The 20,065-nt window shown below is 47.7% G+C and overlaps 1 protein-coding gene across 4 annotated transcripts in view; it reads right to left on the minus strand.

Annotated features, from left to right (window-relative positions):
- Positions 1-7,681: 7,681 nt before the first annotated feature.
- HIPK2 (homeodomain interacting protein kinase 2) overlaps positions 7,682-20,065 on the minus strand; it is a 203,351-nt gene continuing 190,967 nt past the window's right edge. For all 4 annotated transcript variants that reach the window (XM_025291633.3, XM_025291630.3, XM_025291635.3 and 1 more), the window contains one exon: positions 7,682-19,814. In XM_025291633.3, the coding sequence (XP_025147418.1) occupies positions 19,347-19,814 (468 nt within the window). In that variant the 3' untranslated portion in view covers positions 7,682-19,346. The remainder of the gene's footprint in view (positions 19,815-20,065) is intronic.

Below are 20,065 nucleotides of genomic sequence, written 5' to 3' on the forward strand. Positions count from 1 at the left end.
CTTTGTCTCTAAATATTTCTCCTGCCTGACTCTTTTCTCTCCTTCCCGGACTCCAATTAAGGCTGTTGGGTTTGTCATACCTTTTATCCTGTTATCTTACCAGACTGACTTGTTAGTTCTATATTTTCAGCAGACTGATCAGGCTTTTTAATTGCACGTGCATCCAATGTTTTATTAAAACAAAGCGTGGGTCACCATGATTCCAACTCCGGAAATCAGCTTCTTCATTTCTCTGTCCAGCTGCTAAGCCAGTGCCATGAATTTTATTTTACCTGTTTGCTACAGTAGTACCTCACTTTCAGGAACCAATGTCTATATTAGTCAGGATAGGCTAATTGCTATAATTTATTGTTGTCGCTTAGTGGTTAAGTTTTGTCTGACTCTTTGCGACCCCATGGACTGTAGCCTATCAAGTTCCTCTGTCCATGGGATTTCCCAGGCAAGAATACTGGAATGGTTTGCCATTTCCTTCTCCAGGGGTATTCCCAACCCAGGGATCAAAACTGCAATTGCTATAACAAACAACCCGAAAATTTCAGTGACTTAAATATTATAAAAAGGCTTTTCCTACTCTTTGTGGCTTTGTCCAATGTGGTTTTATTAGGAGGCCATGAAGTCATTCGGTGGTCCCACGGTTCTCCGAGCTTTCAAAGTCCTTCATTAGCTCTTCCACATTTGGCCAGAAATTGAGGAAAGAGAGCATGGATAAAAGTAGGAGAGTTTTTTTAGGGCTATTTAAAAAATATATTTATTTGACCGTGCTGGATCTTAGTTGCAGCACTTGGGATCTTTGGTCTTGGTCTAGCACACGAGGACTTTTAGTTCTGGTATGTGAACTCTTAGTTGCAGCGTCTAGGATCTAGTTCCCTGACCAGGGACTGTACCCAGGCCCAGACCACTACATTGGGAACTTGGAGTCTAGCTATTGGGCCACCAGGGAAGTCCTGGGCCGGCCATATCTATATGCAAAGAAAGCTAGGAAATATAATCTGGCTCTGTGCTCAGCAAGAAGAGGAAACGACTTTGAGAGTATCCAATTAGTCTTTGCCACTGTTGGCATTATCCCTGTTTTACAGAAAAGAAATCTGAGGCTTGAGAGGTTAAGTGTTCTCTCAGCTTTTACCATCACAAACAACAGAGCCTGGAATTGGACCCAATATGGCTGACTCCAAAGCCATGCTCTGAATTGCTCTGTTATGGATAATGCCTTCTCTCTTATGCCTCATTGGCCAGTGCTAGCTTAAGACCTGGGGCAATCATTTCTCCTTCAGAAGGGCTTCTTCCAAGCACCCACTTTTTCTCTTCTGGTTCTGCTTTTTTATATATCAATGGGTAATTTTTTCTCTTATAAGCAGTTTGGTCCATGGGCTTTTCAGTTCAGTTCAGTCGTTCAGTTGTATCCAACTCTTTGCAACCCCATGGATGGCAGCACACCAGGCCTCGCTGTCCATCACCAACTCCCAGAGCTGCTCAAACTCACGTCCATCGAGTCAGTGACGCCATCCAACCATCTCATCTTCTGTCGTTCCCTTCTGCTCCTGCCTTCAATCTTTCCTAGCATCAGGGTCTTTTCCAGTGAGTCAGTCCTTTGCATCAGGTGGCTGAAGTATTAGAGCTTCAACTTCAGCATAGTCTTTCCAATGAATATTCAGGACTGATTTTCTTTAGGATTGACTGGTTTGATCTCCTTGCAGTCCAAGGGACTCTCAAGAGTCTTCTCCAACACCACAGTTCAAAAGCATTCATTCTTCGGCGCTCAGCTTTCTTTATGGTCCAACTTTCACATCCCTACATGACTACTGGAAAAACCATAACTTTGACTAGACAGAACTTTGTCAGCAATGCCTCTACTTTTTAATATGCTGTCTTTGGTCATAGATATTCTTCCAAGGAGCAAGCACGTTTTAATTTCATGGCTGCAGTCACCATCTGCAGTGATTTTGGAGCCCAAGAAAATGAAGTCTATCACTGTTTCCATTTTTCTCCATCTATTTGTCATGAAGTGATGGGACTGGATGCCATGATGTTAGTTTTTTGAATGTTGAGTTTTAAGCCAGCTTTTCTACTCTATTTCACTTTCATCAAGAGGCTGTTTATTTCCTCTTTGCTTTCTGCCATAAGGGTGGTGTCATCTGCATATCTTAGGTTATTGATATTTCTCCTTGTGATTATGATTCCAGTTTGTGCTTCATCCAGTCTGGCATTTCGCATGATATACTCTGCATATAAATTAAATTAAGTAGGGTGACAATATACAGCCTTGACGTACTCCTTTCCCAATTTGGAACCAGTTCCTTGTTCCATGTCAGATTCTAACCGTTGCTTCTTGATCTGCATACAGGTTTCTCAGGAGGCAGGTAAGGTGGTCTGGTATTCCCATCTCTTGAATAATTTTCAACAGTTTAAATTTTAACAGTCAAAGGCTTTGGTATAGTCAATAAAGTAGATATTTTTCTGGAACTCAGTCTGCAGCAGATAAACAGTCTGAGAGCCACAGCAATAAGACATCCAAACAGAATACACAAAGACATAGAAGCAGATATTAAGTGGTTCTTGAGAAGGGTACCTGCACTCCAGTGTTTTATATGTGCTGTCAAATGCCGAGTGTGTCAGTAGATGGGACTAGATCTATAGATGGACACATGTAAAGACAGCACTCATGAATGGGAATTAGATGGTCATCTTACCAAACCAACGTTGTCTTGCTGATGCACAGTGATTGGAAAAAGGTTTGGAATCACTGTCTGTACAGATGTAACCAAGCTACCAGCCTCTGCAGGGGTCCAGCTGGAGGGTCGCTGGCCTATCCAGTTGAACTAGATGCAGCTGCAACTCCAAATTCCTAGAAAACAACTCAGGCAAAGATCTTACTGTTCAGGTTAAAAGCTGCTTGGAGGACACGTGATTGTGAAAGTGCTCTGGATCAGGGGAGGCAGGTGGAATAGACTTGATTAATCATCGTGTATGGTTTCAGGCTCACAAGACTGGAGGACTCTCTGACTTCTGGCTGTTTCTTCTCTGTAGAGTGAGGATCGGAGAAGGCAATGGCACCCCACTCCAGTACTCTTGCCTGGAAAATCCCATGGACAGAGGAGCCTGGTAGGCTGGAGTCCATGGGGTCGCTAAGAGTCGGACACGACTGAGTGACTTCACTTTCACTTTTCACTTTCATGCATTGGAGAAGGAAATGGCAACCTACTCCAGTGTTCTTGCCTGGAGAATCCCAGGGACGGGGGAGCCTGGTGGGCTGCCGTCTCTGGGGTTGCACAGAGTCGGACACGATTGAAGTGACTTAGCAGCAGCAGGGTGAAGATTAGGGTTGTTGCTGAATAGGGTGTTGGGGAGGGGTTGGTGGTGGGAGGGGTGGTGGGAGGGGTTGGTGGTGCTGCAACCTCAAGCAGCACCAGGCAGTGTAAGGAAAGTAGATCTTCTAAGGAAGATCTGTTGGAGGATGTTTGCATGGATCAAGTTGGGCCTACATCGTGCCAGGTAGGGAAGGGAGGGTCCAAGGGCAGAAGGGAGGGACTGAACACAGTGAAGAGGTCATGAAGACACCTGCCCCATCAGTGTTACATTTACACTTTGCTCTTGGTGTATTCTCTGCTTTTACACTTACTTGATATTTGCGTGTGTGTGTGTGCTTAATTGCTCAGTCGTGTCTGACTCTTTGCAGCCTCATGGACTGTATAGCACGTCAGGCTCCTCTGTCCATGGAGATTTTCCAGGCAAGAATACTGGAGGGGTTTATTTGCTTAAGCTTAGCTATTCCCAGGAACAGTTAGGAAACATGTAAATCAGACTCTTACCGAAAATGTAGTGCACGTGGCTGTTTGGAACAGCCTCTCGGGCAGGACCTCCAGGACCCAGCAATATGCCCCCAAAGGAAGGGGAGCTTTGTGAGGTGGGAGCACCTCCCCCCAGAAGCAAAGCGCCAGGGAGCAGAGTCCTGAGCTGCCTGCTGCGTGAGAGCGCCACCTACCTGTTGGCTTGGCCTTCCTCTAGGGGCTTCTTGGCTCTGCTGGGAAATAGTATTTATTACTGGCCTCTAGAATTCCACTTTCTGTTCATCATCAGTTCAAGAAAAGCGGTTTTTTTTTTTTTTTTTTTTGCTTGGAGGAACATATTGACAGCAGTAGCTTTGTCTTTTCACTTATTATTACTTTACACATTTTATTTTCCTGCTGTACAACAATGTGAATCAGCCATGCGTGCAAGCTCAGTAGTCTCAGTTGTGTTCGACTCTATGCGACCCTTCGGGCCATAGTCCACCAGGCTCCTCTGTCCATGGAGATTCTCCAGATAAGAATACTGGAGTGGGTTGCCAAGCCCCACTCCAGGGAATCTTCCTGACCCAAGGATCGAACCTGGGTCTCTTACCTCTTCTGCATTGGCAGGCAGGTTCTTTACCCACTGAGCCACCTGGGAATATGTATGTGTGTGTGTGTGTGTGTGTGTGTGTGTGTGTGTGTGTGTGTATGTATGTGTGTATATATATATATATATATATATATATATATATATATATCCCCTGCCTCTTGAACCTCCCTGCCACCCATTCCCCCATCCCGCCCCTCTAGGTCATCACAGAGCACTGAGTTGAGTTCCCTGTGCTCTACAGCAGCTTCCCACCAGCTATCTATTTTACACACAGTGGTGTCACGCGAAGAGTTGACTCATTGGAAAAGACTGATGCTGGGAGGGATTGAGGGCAGGAGGAGAAGGGAACGACAGAGAATGAGATGGCAGGATGGTATCACTGACTCAATGGACATGAGTTTGGGTAAACTCCGGGAGTTGGTGATGGACAGGGAGGCCTGGTGTGCTGCGATTCATGGGGTCGTAAAGAGTCGGACACGACTGAGTGACTGAAGTGAAGTGAAGTGTCAATGCTGCTCTCCCAATTTGTCCCACCCTCCCCTTCTCACTGTGTTCACAAATCTGTTCTCTATCTCTGTGTCTCTATTCCTGCCCTGCAAATAGGTTCATCGGAACCATTTTTTGTAGATTCCATATGTATGTATTAATATACAATATTTGTTCTTCTGTCTTTTCACTTTAGATTTAAATAACTTTCCAGAGACACTAATGGTAAGATCTTAAACACAGCTGCCCTGTATCTCCCGTTGACATGCTCTTATCTCACTTGGAATATAGGCTCTGCTTCTTCCTCCATTTCCATGGGCTGTGATCCCTGGAGTGCATTTCTCACTGAAGAAGTTTGTTGGACGAGTTCTGAAGTTCTGTCAAAATTTTTTGCATGGATTTTTATGGGACTTGAGTTTTGGTTGAGTTGCATTTAGGGTTTATTTGTCCTGAATTCTGGGACACATGGAATTTGGCCAGCAGGAAGGTGGGTTGATTGGGCAATGAGGGCAGCCTGATGTAGCGTGTTCATTTATCCAAATATTTCTTGACCTCCTACTCTGCCTAGCAGGGTAATAGAAGCCATGGAAATAAGAGATGAGAGAAAAATCCTTACCTGCAAGGAATTTGTGGTCCATGGGGAAGGAAAATCAGGAAAGAAAGGTTGACAGTGTGGCTTACTAAGAATTATGCACAAGAGGTTGTGGTCAGGGACACCCGCCCTATCAGGAGCCTGAGGACAAGCCCACCAGAGGGATGACTCAGGCTGGTTCTCGAAGGGCACCCGGTGTGAGACAAGCAGGAGAATCCCAGGTAAAGGGCAGACGCTTGACAAGAAAGAGCTCTGAAGAGAGGAAGGGACTCTGGGTGCAGGCCCTTCTTCCTCTGAGGCTGAAGGGAGAAAGGCTTGTGAGGCATAGGCTTCAGGAGGGCATGGGATTGAGAGAGCCCTGTGGGGGCCTGGATTTCTCTGGGTGACTCTGGAGAGTAGGGATTGCGGCTGGAGAGAATGGCAAGTTTCCAAGCAGCCACACATGGAGCTGATGACAAGCACGGATGCTGGCCCGAGGTCCCCATGGTTCTGGGAGCCAGGGTGGAGAAGCAGAGCCATAGATGGTTGAATTCACAGCAAGTAGGTGTAGCAGGAAGCTCAGGGTACCAGCCAAAAGGGTGTGCGTGCAAAGTCGCTTCAATCATGTCCAACTCTGCAATACTATGGACTGTAGCGAGCCAGTCTCCTCTGTCCATGGGATTCTCCAGGCAAGAATACTAGAGTGGGTTGGCATGCCCTCCTCCAAGGGATCATTCTGACACAGGGATCAAAGCTGCATCTCTTGTGTCTCCTGGATTGGCAGGTTCTTTACCATTAGCATCACCTGGGAAGAAGGGATTCCCTGGTGGTCCAATGGTTAGTACTCCATGCTTCCACTGCTGAAGGTGTGGGTTCAACCCCTGGTCAGGGAACTAATATCCCTCAAGCCCGGTGGTACGGCCAAAAAAAAGAGAAGGTGGGTGGGGAGAGTTTAGGCTGGTTGGGGACCTTATGAAACCAGGAGACACAGAAAATGGAGGCCCAGGAGCCTGGCATTCCTGAGGCCTGAGAACACTGGCCACACAGGACAGGATAAGAGTGCTGGGTGAGGAAACTGGAGTTGCTGGGGGTGTAATATGGTACAGCTGCTGTGGAAAATTTTGGCAATTCCTCAAAAAGTGAAGAATCACCATATAACCCAGCAAGTCCACATTCAGGTATTTATCCCAAAGAACTGAAAGCAGGGACTCAGGTGCTTACACCCCCGTGTTTCCAGCAGCATGGTTCACAGAAGCCAGAGTTGAGTGGTTACTCACTTGTCCATTAACAGTGAATGGACAGACCAAATGTGGTGTACACAAACAATGGAGTGGCACCAGTCTTTGAAGGGAATGAAATTCGGATACGTGCTATAACATAAGTAGACGAACCTTGAAAACGCTGTTGAGTAAAAGAAGCCAGACACAAAAGGGCAAATATTGTACTGTTCCACTTACATGAAGTGTCTTTGTTGTTGTTCAGTCTAGAAAAGGCAAATTTAGAGACAGAAAGTAGGAGGTGGTTTGGGACGATGAAAGTTCTAGAAATAGCTAGTGGTGAGGTTTGCACAACATTGTGAATGTAACTAATTAATAGTACATTTTAAAGTGGTTAAGATGGTAACTTTTATGTATATTTTAACCACTTTATGGTGGTTGTGTGTGTGTGTGTGTGTGTATATATATATATATATGTGTGTGTATACATATATATACACACACACATAAAAGATTGCTGGAAGGGTGAGAAGGCCCAGTCAGAGGGATGTGGAGTTTCTCACGGTGGTAGAGCGCTGGTGGGCAGTGCTGGGGGGGCCCTGGTGCTGGTGAGTGGGGGGCTGCCTGACACTGAAGTCTGGTGAGATGGTGGGCCTGGGTGCACAGGATGGTGACCCCCCCACTCGGATCTGGGATGACTTTGCGGAGTGCTTGGGACAGCAGATGATAGCAATGCCTTAGCCCTTAGGGATGGAGCTGGGAAACGATGAGGTGAGTCAGTGGCAGTGAGGAGACGACCCCCTGTCCAGCTGCCCTGGAGCAGGTAGTGACATGACCTCAAGACCTCCCCTCTTCAGGCACATACAGTCCCGCTGGCAGATTTCAAATGCAGTGGTGGGTTATGAACGTGTTCAGAGGTATTAAATATTTTCCAGAGGGCTAAATAACTTAAGCTGTGACTCGTATTAACAACCTCTGCAGTCTCAGAACTGGTCTGGCTCTAGAATAAATAAACGTGCCAGGGCGAGTGTACAGTGATTCCAAACAGTTTAATGTAATTCCAAGACAAAGTGTGATTACATTTCTACACATATACAATATGCATATGTGAGTTTACAAATTTTAATTAATAACTCGTTTCACCTCAGAGACCGAAAAAATGATCAAAAAGAAACTGTGAGTAACAAGCTATAACATAGTTCACCACAACGGGACCCCCCCCTTCCTCACCCTACAGTTAGTAATATTACAATTAAAATAACTATATTCTTCTATAATTTTTTTCTGTTAAAATCATCTCATAAATTTACAATGCTATTATTAGTTTCCAAGACTAATATAAATTCACTCCATTTTTCTACAACGAAAATGATCATTAATTTAGAAGCACACGACGTCATGATGAAAAACACAAGCATTTTAGTAGCAAGGACTGGATCAGTTAAGAATTATTTTTCTTGTAAAACATTCTAAAGCCAAGTAAAATATCCATTCTTATAACATACCTATAATATGAGACTAAGGAATAGGTTACATATAGGCCTACGACACATTGGTTTGTCTTTTTTTAAAAAAAGTAGACATTTATAAATAAAAAAAGAAAAGAGGGACAATTCACATAGGAAAAAGAGGTACACGAGAAAATACTGTTGCACGCAATAATTTTCACAAAGATTAACATGGATTAACACTTTTTTTTTATTACAGAAACCGTACAGTGAAGGAACACAACAGACCAGGGCTTCCGTAGGGTAACTGAGCTGAGATGACCTGGTAGAGAGAGATCTGGGCGAGATGGCCCTGGGGAGGAGCCACGTTCCTTGGACCGGTGACCGAGCCTCACCGGATCTCCTCTTCCCTGCTCTTTCTGGGGAGTGAGTCTTTCTATCCAGAGTGTCCTGATGTGTGGGCAGTTGAAAGGTAAACATTTCTACAGATGCCTTCTCTTTCCATCCTAATGGATACCATTTTTGGAAACGGGATATAATATCAGAGGCTGCAGCTCAATACATGTGGTCAAAGCAAAACGGGATGGAAAATTCCAGTCATTCTGATGTGTTGTACCGCCCTCCCCCACCCCCCAACACTCATCTCTGCCCTGTTACTGGGGACCCAGAGAGAGCAGCAGTACCCTTCGGGGCCACCTGCCTCCACTGCAGCCCGAGGTGGTGCCTGGGTCCCCCGCATCCTGCTTTTCCAGTCCATGTGCGACGGTGCAGCCTGGGTCATCCCTGGCTCCTCTGATATACCAACCAGCTTCCAAAAGCTCCTCTCCTTCCTCATCCATAAAGCTATACTTTTCCTATCCGAAATTTGGTTTGATATATATATACACACACATATATATCAACATCTATTATCTATACAGTGATTCTCCTAGACTAGAAATCCTACCGCCCCAAAGTATGACTTCCGGGTCTACTTCATTTGGTTAAAGAAACGCACACAAAGAGGATGAGGAGGTGCTTTGGGGGCCAGAAATGATTGTGCCCTGGAAAAGCCATGGGAGAAAGCTTTAAAGGAGCAGTAACGCAACGGTGAAAGGGTGGAAAGTGACGGGAAGGATGAGATGGAAGGGAGAAACCACGAGTCGTGGAGGCGTCTACAGGAGTATCTGCCGGAAGGGAGGAGAGGGAACTGGGGTGGGGCACGCTTTAGGTTCCATTCAGAAGTCACAGAAAGCTACAAAGGATGGGCATGGTCAAGTCACTTTCCATTTCCCAAGTTCTTCCTTATAACCTGAGCCAAACTATTAAAATAATAATAATAAAAATAAATCCATTGCCCCTTCAACCAAGCAGGCGAATATCTAACAGGGAGGCAAGACCACCATTGGCAAGGCTAAGTGGGTCCTTCTTCCTGGCTCTTGAGAGCTTCCTGGGCGTCCTGGGTGCCTGGGCATGGATGGGGCTGTGGGGACAGCAGGGCGGAGGCCAAGGTGGCCACGTGTGGGGGCGGTGGGGGGGGCAGTGCCCCAACACAAGAAGAGGGCAAGGGTGCTGGGAGGTTTGCGTGGAGGCTGGCTGAAAGGAAACGAGAGAGAAGGCAGAGCCCTTTTTTCAGATACAGCATATTTACTAAAAAAAAAAAAAAAAAGCTAATTTCTATTCCTCTGTTTTTTAAAAATATGATTAAGCCCCAAAGACAATGACATAAAATATATTTGGTTATTTAAATCACGGGAGAAAACCAGAGGAAAGTGATAGTTGAATTAGGAGGGGCAAGACAAAAACTATTTTACAGTGACATTTCCAACCGAATACTGTGATAAGAACGTGCTGTCAACAGAGTTCACAAGGAAAAAGCAAGTGCATTAAGAACCACCACCAGTTCCCTGGTCCCAGGTGTTCTGCAGCTTTTAAGGTGTTATTTGCTAAAGGAATGCCCTTTGGATCACAGCAGGTCCTCTGTGCTAAGGTTGTGGCACAAAATAAGAAATGAACCAAAACATTTAGGGCAACTGGTGCCCTCCAGGCTGCTTCTGCATGGCGACGGGGCCTCTCAATTGTGACCTCTACTTGGATAGATCTCATCATCTGCCCCCCAGCTGCCCTTCAGTCTCCAGTCCCTTCCTCCTGCTCAGCAGCACTTACAATCTCTAGAAAAAAAGAGTCTAGGCCTCTCCTTTGGGGTCGGCCTGCCCTCACGCCTGGAGGATGTACTACTTACCCTCTGCTTACTGAATAAAACACTGAGCTGTTAAAAAAAAAAAAAAAAAAAATCTAGATCCCACCTCCTAATGACCTAGGCTTCAAACAGAAGTTTGATAAACAGTAAAAAGTAAACATATCCTTTTACACTTACTTTGTTTTAAAGGACAAAAGGAATTAAATGACAGCAGATATATGGAAAACCCAACCAGTAAATATAGGCATGGGGGTGTATGACTCTCCCCTGCAAAACACCAATCAGAGTATTGCTGGGGCCCCAGAAATAGCAGCTGTACCTTTGGGGCCACCTGAATCCCAGTGTCTTCTACTGCCTGGTGCCTGGAAGTCAGTGGGTCGATTAATAAATTAAACATTCAAATCAAGACAAAATCAATGAACCAGATGTCTATTCTCTCTGCCTCTTCCAAGATGTCAAAGGGAAGGCCTTGACCACCAGTGTGCATATCACGTGGCAGATCTTTGCACCTGGCCCAGGCTGTGGACTCACCCCTTCCTGCTCAACCTGGAAATCCCTTTACATTCTCTCGAGTTCCCATGGAAACCAGCAATAGGGATGGACATGCTCACGGTGGGCTACAGTAGGGGCAGAACACACCTGCCTCGGGAGGAATGTGGCCTCCAACTGAAGAGGCAATTGCTGGGCTCTGAAGATATCAGTTATAAACAGAAATTTTCTTTAAAAAGTACCAGTTTAAATGTAAACTATAAAATACTTTAACTATAAAACGTGGCCAGAAATATGTTTAGTTATCCACAGTCAATTGTTTATAGTTTATGCACTTAAAACGTGACTCTCTTGATATCTTAGAAGGCTAACAGCATTTTACAGTAGCTAAAAACATATATACTTAAACATGTGCATTTGAAACTCACATTTGATTACAAAACACAAAGAATATTCTCTCCCTTGGTTTAATTTCTGTTGTAAAGATTACCTATTTTCAGAGTTCACTTAAGCAACAATGACCAGGGTGTGCAGTAATCGTTATTTTCAGCCCACACAGAGTTTATATTTATAGTCTTTTAAATTCCAAGAGCAAGCTGGCTACATGATTTCAAAAAAGGCTAAAACCAGGATGAATGCCCACATTTGAGGTAATTATTGCCATCAGGTCACAGTTTGTGTAAGATAACGTATCTAAAACCTTCTTAAAAAAAAAAAGAAGTCTTCAGGTGTTCTGTCAAGAATTCCAGAATACCTATTCAAACCAACCAGGATCTCAAATTCTGATTAGCTGGGTTTGCTTCCAATGGAATTAAAGCTCTAGAAGACTCTAGAACTTGTGTAAACTACCTAAGAATTGAGGCAAACATGCCTGGAGCCAGTCAATAAGGAAATTTTTAAAGGAAAAAAAAAAAGAAACTGAAAACCCCATTCCAAACAACTGCAGAGATATTTCGTAACAAATGGTAATGGTTTTCCACAAAATGAAAAATCTAGTTCTAAAGCATTGCTAAATTCTTGCCACCTTTCAACCAAAGGAAACATGTTTCTAGGTTACTGTTAATCTCCACCTCAGCCAGAGGCTCTCCTTCCTTGTATCCTGAAAGTTGGCTAATTTTTCTTCAGTTTGCACAACATGTTGCTTCCCATTTCTTTGAGAAGGCTATCTTGAAAGGAAACTTAATTTTGTTCCTCTTTCTAAATATCATCTTGATCTTGTCTCTTTTTTCTTTTTTTTTTTAAATTTTTTAAACACAAAGAAAAAACAGTTCCTGGACACCAGACTCACACATGATTATTTACAAATTTGGTGTGAATCCTGCCTTTGGTTCTACCCAGAGCTGAAGGGTGGATTGATTACAGAGACCAGAGTCGTTATGATATTTATCAGTGCAGTAAAAAATAGTATTTTGAAGAAAATATATACTTTTAGTATTGCCTTTCTAGAATTAACTATAAGCAAGAAAAAAATATTTTTTTAAAAGAAGAAAAGAACACTTTTTTTTTCTTCACTCCTATAAGAGTTTGTTGCAGCAGCAGCACGCTAAAGCTAGTTGGTTCACTGAAAAGGAATCGAAAATGAACCCTCTATGATTAATCAAAAGAAACTCCCCTAAGATTTTCTCTAAAAGTCAAACTAATTCTGCCCTTGCTGCCTGGATCAGATTCAGGACTCCCTCTACATACAGACCTTCTGCTGAGCTCCGTGCACAGGGCAGGGGTGGTGCGGGGCAACGCTCCTGTGAGGCCCTTCTTCGCACACACACCCAGGAGACAGCTGAGGCCGGTGTCTGTGAGCTGGGCAGACCCAGGTCACGGCCGGCCTTCCCTATTGGCTTGGGTGACCCTGGGCTGGTTACCAGTTCACCAAGCCGTCTGCCTCATCTGTAAAGGGACTAGTACTGCCGATTTCACAGGGCTGTTATGAAGACGAAATGAAACGGGATAAACAGGAGCAACTTCCAGCACAGTGTCTGGCACACAGTCAATGGGAGCATCATTAGATGGTTCACCAGAAACACGAGGCCACTCACTGATGATTATTTAACAAGGGAAACAAATTCAGTTAGTAAAGGTCTCAAGAACACAAAATTTCACGAGAAGCTCGGGGATTTGGGGCCACCCCCAATCCTTGTATTTCCTTTCCTTAGCACAGCCTACTTTCTCAGAGAGTCGACTGTCTCATCAACTTCCTCCTCTGTAAATGGAGGAGAGGGGTGTTGTGAATAGGGGTGGGTCTGAGGGTACCGGGAGGCCGTGCTCACTAAGGGCTTGGGATGAGCCTGGTGTATTGAAAGCATTCGACAAATGTTGGCTCCTACTTGACAAATGTTGGCTCCTACTCGAGGGACATGGCAAGTTTTAACAAAGAGATAGTCAACGTGAAATTCTAATGCAATGAGAGTGCAATTAGGGGCTTGCAGAGGCTCCTGGGACTCAAGCTGGGGCGTCAGGAAGCTCCCTTCTGGCAGAGGTACCCTGAGCAAGCATGCCCCGCAGAAGGGTCGCTTCTCTGCAGATTCTCACTGAGTCTCAAATGAAGAACTGGCTCAGAGCTGGCTCTCTTGGACTTTTGGGAGCTGCCAGAAGGATGGGAAAAACCTCTCCTAGGTTGGGTCGCTCAAGTGAGTGAGGGTGCCAAAAGCCTTCAAGGGGTTTCTACTGCCTTTAAATATCAGTTCGCCATCTCCATCTCTCCACTGAGTCCCGTCTGTGGAACTCAGAAGTGAGAATCCTAAGGCATCGAAGTGGAAAAATACTGACCCCCTGAGCCCAGTTCTGGCGTGCACCTGACCCAGACAGAGCCGCACCTCCTGGCTGGTCTGCTCCGGCAGATACCCGAGGTAACTCAAGGTGAGTTCCACCCACAGATCCATGCAATACTTCCAGTTTCCTGACAGCAGCAGCATTTGGGGGTTATAAACCTCCACTCCACTTACAAGATGAGCACAGTTTTAAAATAAAGGCAAAAACAAAAAACCCAAAACAAGTCAGGCAAGAGAAGGACGTAAACGGGATTGCATCACTGACAGAGTCATTATTGCCGGGAGAGGAAGGACAGAGGAATGCCATTCTGTCCACATCTGGGGGTGTCTTTGAGGAGAGGGTCTTTGGCTAAAGAAAGGAACACTTTCACCTTCCTTTCCAATTTGGTTAGGACAGCTCTAGCTTGCTCAACTCTGAGCCTTCCCCATCTGAAATCTCTAAGACACACCAGAAAGAAAACACAGAGAAGGGGCGAGAAACAACTTGGGTCTCTGGGGCTGGAATATTTCATGGCACAATCGCTTGGGCTGGTGTTGAGCAGTGCCACGCAAGGTCTGCGACCCACGGAAGGAGCCCCGGCCTCTCTGCTGCTGGAGGGCACCTCGTTTTTCTCTTCTGTTCTGTCCCCGCAGCTACTTAACAGGCCATGGAGAGCCCCACATCCCACCCCGCCCCCAGCACCAGAGAACCCAGGATGAGAGCTGGGGCCGGCCGGTCAACCCACCATGTTTCATCAACCACAGCCCATCAGCAATAGTTCCTTAAGCCTCCTCATCTCCTTCCTCCAGTTTCCAAGAAAGTCTGCTCCACTCACTCACACACACTCACACAACCCAAATCCTCCACCATGAGCTTGTTCAAAAATGAGTGTCTGCAATTCCAGAGATCCGGTCGAGGGAAATCCGCCTGTCAACAGCTGGGCTGATCTTTCCTTGCCTTCCTTACATCCCACAATCTGGTGTCTGGGCGGGTTGAGTCTTCCAGCTCCCACAGCCCACCAGCCACTCACCACCAGTAAGGCCAGAATGCAAAGACAGTCCAGGAGACAACCAACCCTTCCTTTCCCTCTGAATTCGACCAACCACATGCTCCACATCACAGTATTAATTGGCACCAAGCCTCAGACCCTCCCACCCATCGGCCTGCTCACCCTTCCCTTGGAAACAGCCAAAACATCGTGAAAGGAGGCACTAAGCACAGAGATGGCGGTGCAAACACCCGAGGCGCCCGCGAGACCACATGAGCAGAAGCAAATCAACCTGCGGTTCCCAGGGCTCCAGTTACGAGGCTCCCCTTGACCTGTCTTTTTTAGCCTGCCCCTCTGGGCCGTAACCACGTTGCTTCAGTAAAGGAGGATGGAGCCAATTCCAGAGCAGATGATGTTCTAGGTTATTTGTGGTCTACATGAAGACTAGGTTGGCATCTCTCCACTTGGGAGCTGGGTCCTGGGGACGGGCAGCCTTTATTCAGCCTATCTGCCAGGGCGACTCAGGGTTGGAGGGTGGGGTGGGAGTTAAAGCAGCTGTTAAGGAACCCACAGAGGGGCTCATCTCTCCCACTAGGGCCTTCTCCGAGGGCTTCAGACCCACAGCTCTGTGCTTGGGTTGGAAGAAAAAGGCAGGTGGGGATGCGGGGAGGATACTAATGTTCGCTGAGTGGTGGGGGGCTGGGCATGGCCTGGCGTCTCCCTTCATTAGCCTCAGTGAAGCCCGTCATTCCAGGCCTTACTTCACCCACCTGGGGCCTGGTAGTTTCTGGGTTTGGTGGGCGGCGTGTGGGCACCTCAAGCTGATTTAGAAAGCCCATGGCACCCTGCATGGTGGCCTAGAGGGCACAGTCAGAGCCCAGTAGGCATCGCTGTAAGGCCCCACTGTGCCCCTCCACTGGCCAACGAGTTCATGGGGGCAGCAGCCCACACTGTCCGAGGACCTGCTGGACATGGTCAGTGCTCTTCTGGACTCCTACTATCCCTATTTTATTTATTATTATTTTTTTGGCTCCACAGTTTGTCCCTAGAATTGTGTGCTGAGATGTACTGGGTGGGGGCAGGGACTGAAGAAGCAGGCAGTGTGGTTTGTGAGGGGCAGGGAGGCTGACATCTCCCAGGGGAAGGTACCACCTGCCTAAGCACCTTCCATCAGCTCGTTTACCTTCAGTGGCTTCTAGGAGGCAACATTCTCTATACACTGAAGGGTATAAGCCACACTTCTGGTGGGCTGATGGGAAAAGGGGGGACTTTTAGGGAGGGGGCTGGGTCAGCTCTGGGCAGAGGGCTTTTTTTTTTTTTTTTTTCTTTGACAGGTCAGTATCAGATGCGAGGCAGGCCCAGGGTCTATTTAGCAGATTTCAGAAGCACAGGGGAGGTTGGAGAGGACCATGCTGAGGGTTCAGCCTCCAAGGTGCCTCCTCAGATCTCTTCCCAGGCCACTGAGAGTCTAGAAAAATCTAGTCTTGATGGTGACCACGAACCATGCTGTCCAGAGCCCAAGCTGGCTTACCCAGAGATAAAGGCTTTGATTCTTCTTCAGACTTCTGTTCTCTAGTGGATCATTCTTGACAGCTTTTTCCTGATTCCTGAATCCTTCCTTTTCTTTTCTTTTTGGTCTGACAAAACTGGACATCTGGATGTCCCTCCTGTCTACTCAGATACTCACAGATATAATAAAATAAATTTAAATATTAAAGAGAAAACACAAAGATACTTGGAATAAATGTGCACTTTAAAACCCCAACTAAAATATCAAAATGATGATTAGGATAATAATTACAAAGGTTAATAACCAAAATAATTAGTACAATAATATTATCTTTATGAGCAGCATGAAACTTTCATTTCCTGATCAGGAAGGAAAGGAAAGAAAATGTCAGGTGAAAGAGTAACTTCCAACTTAAGTAGACAAAATAATTTTCATTAAAGTGGAAGGCTACGTTGTCTTTTCCTGTTAAAAAATCAGATCTAGAAAGCGCTGGAAGTGAACAGTACCAGGGGTCCAGTATGCTACCGAATAAGGCAAAAACGCTGGCTCGTTTGCAGCCATGACTTGTGCGACTGGGCACGGGGAGGGTCGGACGGGGCGCTGCTGCCCCCTGGATGCCGCGAGTCCAGAGCGGAGATCCATCCGCAGGCTGGCGTGGCTCCGTGAGTGCGCGGGCTCACGTGTCCTCTGGCACATTCCCCGCCCCCACCCCCATGGACCACTTTCTGGTTGTCTCAGAATGGCGGCACTTCCCCACGTCCAGATAGGAGATGCACCGACTGTGGCGCCATGAAGACACCCTTGTGTCCTGCTGTAGGTGGCTCCCCAGCGGACACGGGGTCCTTCCTTCCTTCCAGGCTGAGGCCGCGACTAAGCTGGTTCCAACCTGGGGACCGATTTCTTTGTCGTTTAAGTAGAATTGATGCATGGAGAGGGGATATTTTCCAGAGTTATTTCACATTTCACAGCTAAGAGCTAAGGTAAGGGCTGGGCTTCGTTACTGAATTAGGTCGGATATCAAGATTAAAAACACCTTTCACAGTAGATCGTTAAGGGAGACCGCAGGATGGGGAAGGCAAGTGAGGGAGGGGGGTGCGGACTGCTGTTCGAACCCGGGAGCGATCTCTCTGCACCTTGGAAGCTTGGCTTTGGGGTCAGGGGCTCTGCATCAAGCATCAAACAGTGAGGACCACAGTTAAAAATCCCGTCTGGGACCAGACAGCACCTCCCAATGTTTTCGTGTGTAACAGTAATTTGCTATGGATAGAGACACCTCTCCACCCCGACCCCCACCAGTGTTCAAGGCCTGAGGAAATTTCCAGAACGTTATCAACGATGCACAGAGGGCAAACGGCAAACTTCCTTGGAAACTTGACTGCCCGTGGGCGTGTTTTCCCAAGGGCGGTCCAAGATCACCGGCTCACCCTCGTGAATGTCCCTCCAGCCTTATGCCCACCCGAACCCTCAAAAACCAGAAACGAAGGCCTGCCTGGGGTAGGCCTGGGTTACGCGAGGAAAGATTTAGCAGCAAATGACGGTTGGCGGTTGTCTACAGAGAAAGGGATCAGGCAAAATGGTTGAGAGAAAAACACAGCCTGGTGGGGTGGGAGGGTGGAAGCAGAGGCCAGATGGGCTGGGCTGGCGAAGTGGAGTGTGGGGCGGGTCTGAGAACACGGGGAGGGCCCCCAGGCCTGCTCTCCGCCCTGCGGACAGGGGGCGACCGACCCGAAGCCAGTGGCGGGCCTGGAGGCTGCAGGCCGCTCCTCTCCTTTGCTCCTTGCGTCAGGAGCAAGGCCAACATTCCTGAAACTGAGATGGGATCTGTGATCCCACAGATGGCAGAGCTAGCCCGCTGGGGGCAGAACTGGGTGAAGGTGCAGGGTGGGGAGTCAGTCTCTCTTGCTTTGTCCACCAGGGGAAGAGCCATGCCAAGCCATCTCCAGCGTCAGCCTCACCCACCACCATCCGCCTCCCGCAGCCGTCTCCTGACCCACTGACTCTCCTAGCCCCTGCCAGTTCCCTGACACTCCTCTGCTAGCAAACAGCCCGGGGAAAGACAACAGCTTATTAAAATAAAATTAAAATTAAAAAAAAAAAAAAAAAAAGGAAAAGACCAGAGTAAAATGTTGCAACAGCACAGAAGAAGGGCTGAGAGGCTGAGACTCGCCTCAGCCGGCTTCTTGGAGTACCGTGGAAGTAAACCCTCAACCGCGTCCCCGGTCGCTAAGGCACTAGGAGGAAAGGATGTAAAAACCAAGTCTGCGAGAGCCGGAGGCGGTGCCGGGGGCGGGAGGGCGCACCTGGACCACCGCGTGGGGGACGTGCCTGCGTGAGATCGCCTTTCTTGTGCAATTACAGTGAGGATAGTCTATTGGTATCAATGGGGTGAACACAAAGCAGCACAGATAGGTGCACACTGCTACATTTACCAGGGTGCTGGCCACGCCGCGAGCCCTACGCTACGAGACGCGGGATGCACTCAAAGAGAAGAGACGTTTTCAGAAAAGACCAAAAAAAAAAAAAAAAAAAAAAAGGCGAGAGTTTGCAACACACATCATTCATGACATTTTGAGGAATATCATTGCTTAGGGATTTATCCAGAGTGCTCAGAAAGAGAAAACACACCCTCTCCCGGGGGCCTCCTTCAGCCCAGCTGCCTGCCCACCCTCCCCATCGGTCCAGGCAAGTGGGCCAGAACTAGGCTCCGCCAACCCCGACCCAACCCCCAGACACCAGCCTACTCAGGCCACAGCCTGGCCTTTCCAGAGGGCTCCCGACCCTTTATAGAGTTCTGGAAAAATCCCTAATCCTTACGTTCAATCATTAAAAATCTATTGGATTTCCATATCAGGTGTCCCTGACAGCAAATTCTTAAACGTCACTTGCTGCCATATGAAAATAATCTTTGCAAAGTTCATAAAGTTCTTCAAAAACGGAGGCCCCCCTCCCCCTACTTCTGGAATCTTCCGTGGCTCTTCTTCTTCTTCTTTCCAGTTTGGTGCAGAACGGGTTCGTGAGCTGTGGTTTTTTGTTTTGTTACTGACGTTTTATTTTTATTTTTTTTTCCTTTTTCTTTTTTAAAATAAAAAGCATAATTTTCCCCCCTCCTTAAATCCCTTCCTTTTCAAAATGTTCTCTCCTCCGCTCTCAGTCCTCCTACTTCCTAGTTCAAGTTTCATCTGTGTCCCGTCCCTGCCCCCTGCCCCCTGCCCCCCACCCCTGCCCGTTTGCATTGTTTCTGTGCGGCATCTTCAGTACAGAAGCCCCAGCTCCCCCCTCTGTCCCTCCTCCTCTCCCTCTGGCCAGCCTCCCTCCCATCCCCTCTCCTTCCAGTGTTTATATGTAAGGGTACTGGTTGACCTTGGCCGGGCTCAGTGGGTATCCAGTGTAGACTGTGGAGGCTGGAGAGGCGCTGATGTAGGTCTGGTGGGCAAACTGGGCTGGATACTGACTCGGGTGGATGGTGGGTGAGGGCAGGACCCGGGGGCCCATGCTCACGGGGACCTGGTGGACGATGCTGGCCGGGTAGGCAGTGTGCTGCACGGTGTGACGCGCCGAGCCTTGGGAGGCCACCAGGTGGGCCACGGTGCCCGTGGAGCCCAGGGCCGCGGGCGCCGTGTAGGTGTAGAGGTGGGGCTGGGCAGGGAGGTGGGCGGCGGCGGCGGCGGCCAGGTGGGGGTGCACAGTGCCGTGGCTGGGGCTGTTGTGCGGGAAGGAGTATGGAGCCTGGGCCATCGTGGGAGTGATGTAGGCCTGCTGACGTCGGTGGCTCCCGGCGCGGTCTGCGGCAATGTGCTGTTGAGCCTGGAGAAGGACCAGGAGGACCGCGTTGAGGGGGGCGGGGGGAATGGACATACGCATGCGCAGAAGAGCATGGTGGGGGGGAACCGGGCAGAGAGGGAGGAAGGTGGGGGAGTGGGGAGGAGGCGGAAGTGAGGACTTGGGAGAAAGCGGAAATGAGGGCTGGGGAGGAGAGTCAGGAGGAGGGTGGGGAGGGCGGCGTGGCAGGGATCACAGAAGATGCCTCGTTCACATGCTGCGAAAAATATCACTCA

The sequence above is a fragment of the Bubalus bubalis genome, chromosome 8 (assembly GCF_019923935.1).
Source record: "Bubalus bubalis isolate 160015118507 breed Murrah chromosome 8, NDDB_SH_1, whole genome shotgun sequence".
Lineage (NCBI taxonomy): Eukaryota > Metazoa > Chordata > Mammalia > Artiodactyla > Bovidae > Bubalus > Bubalus bubalis.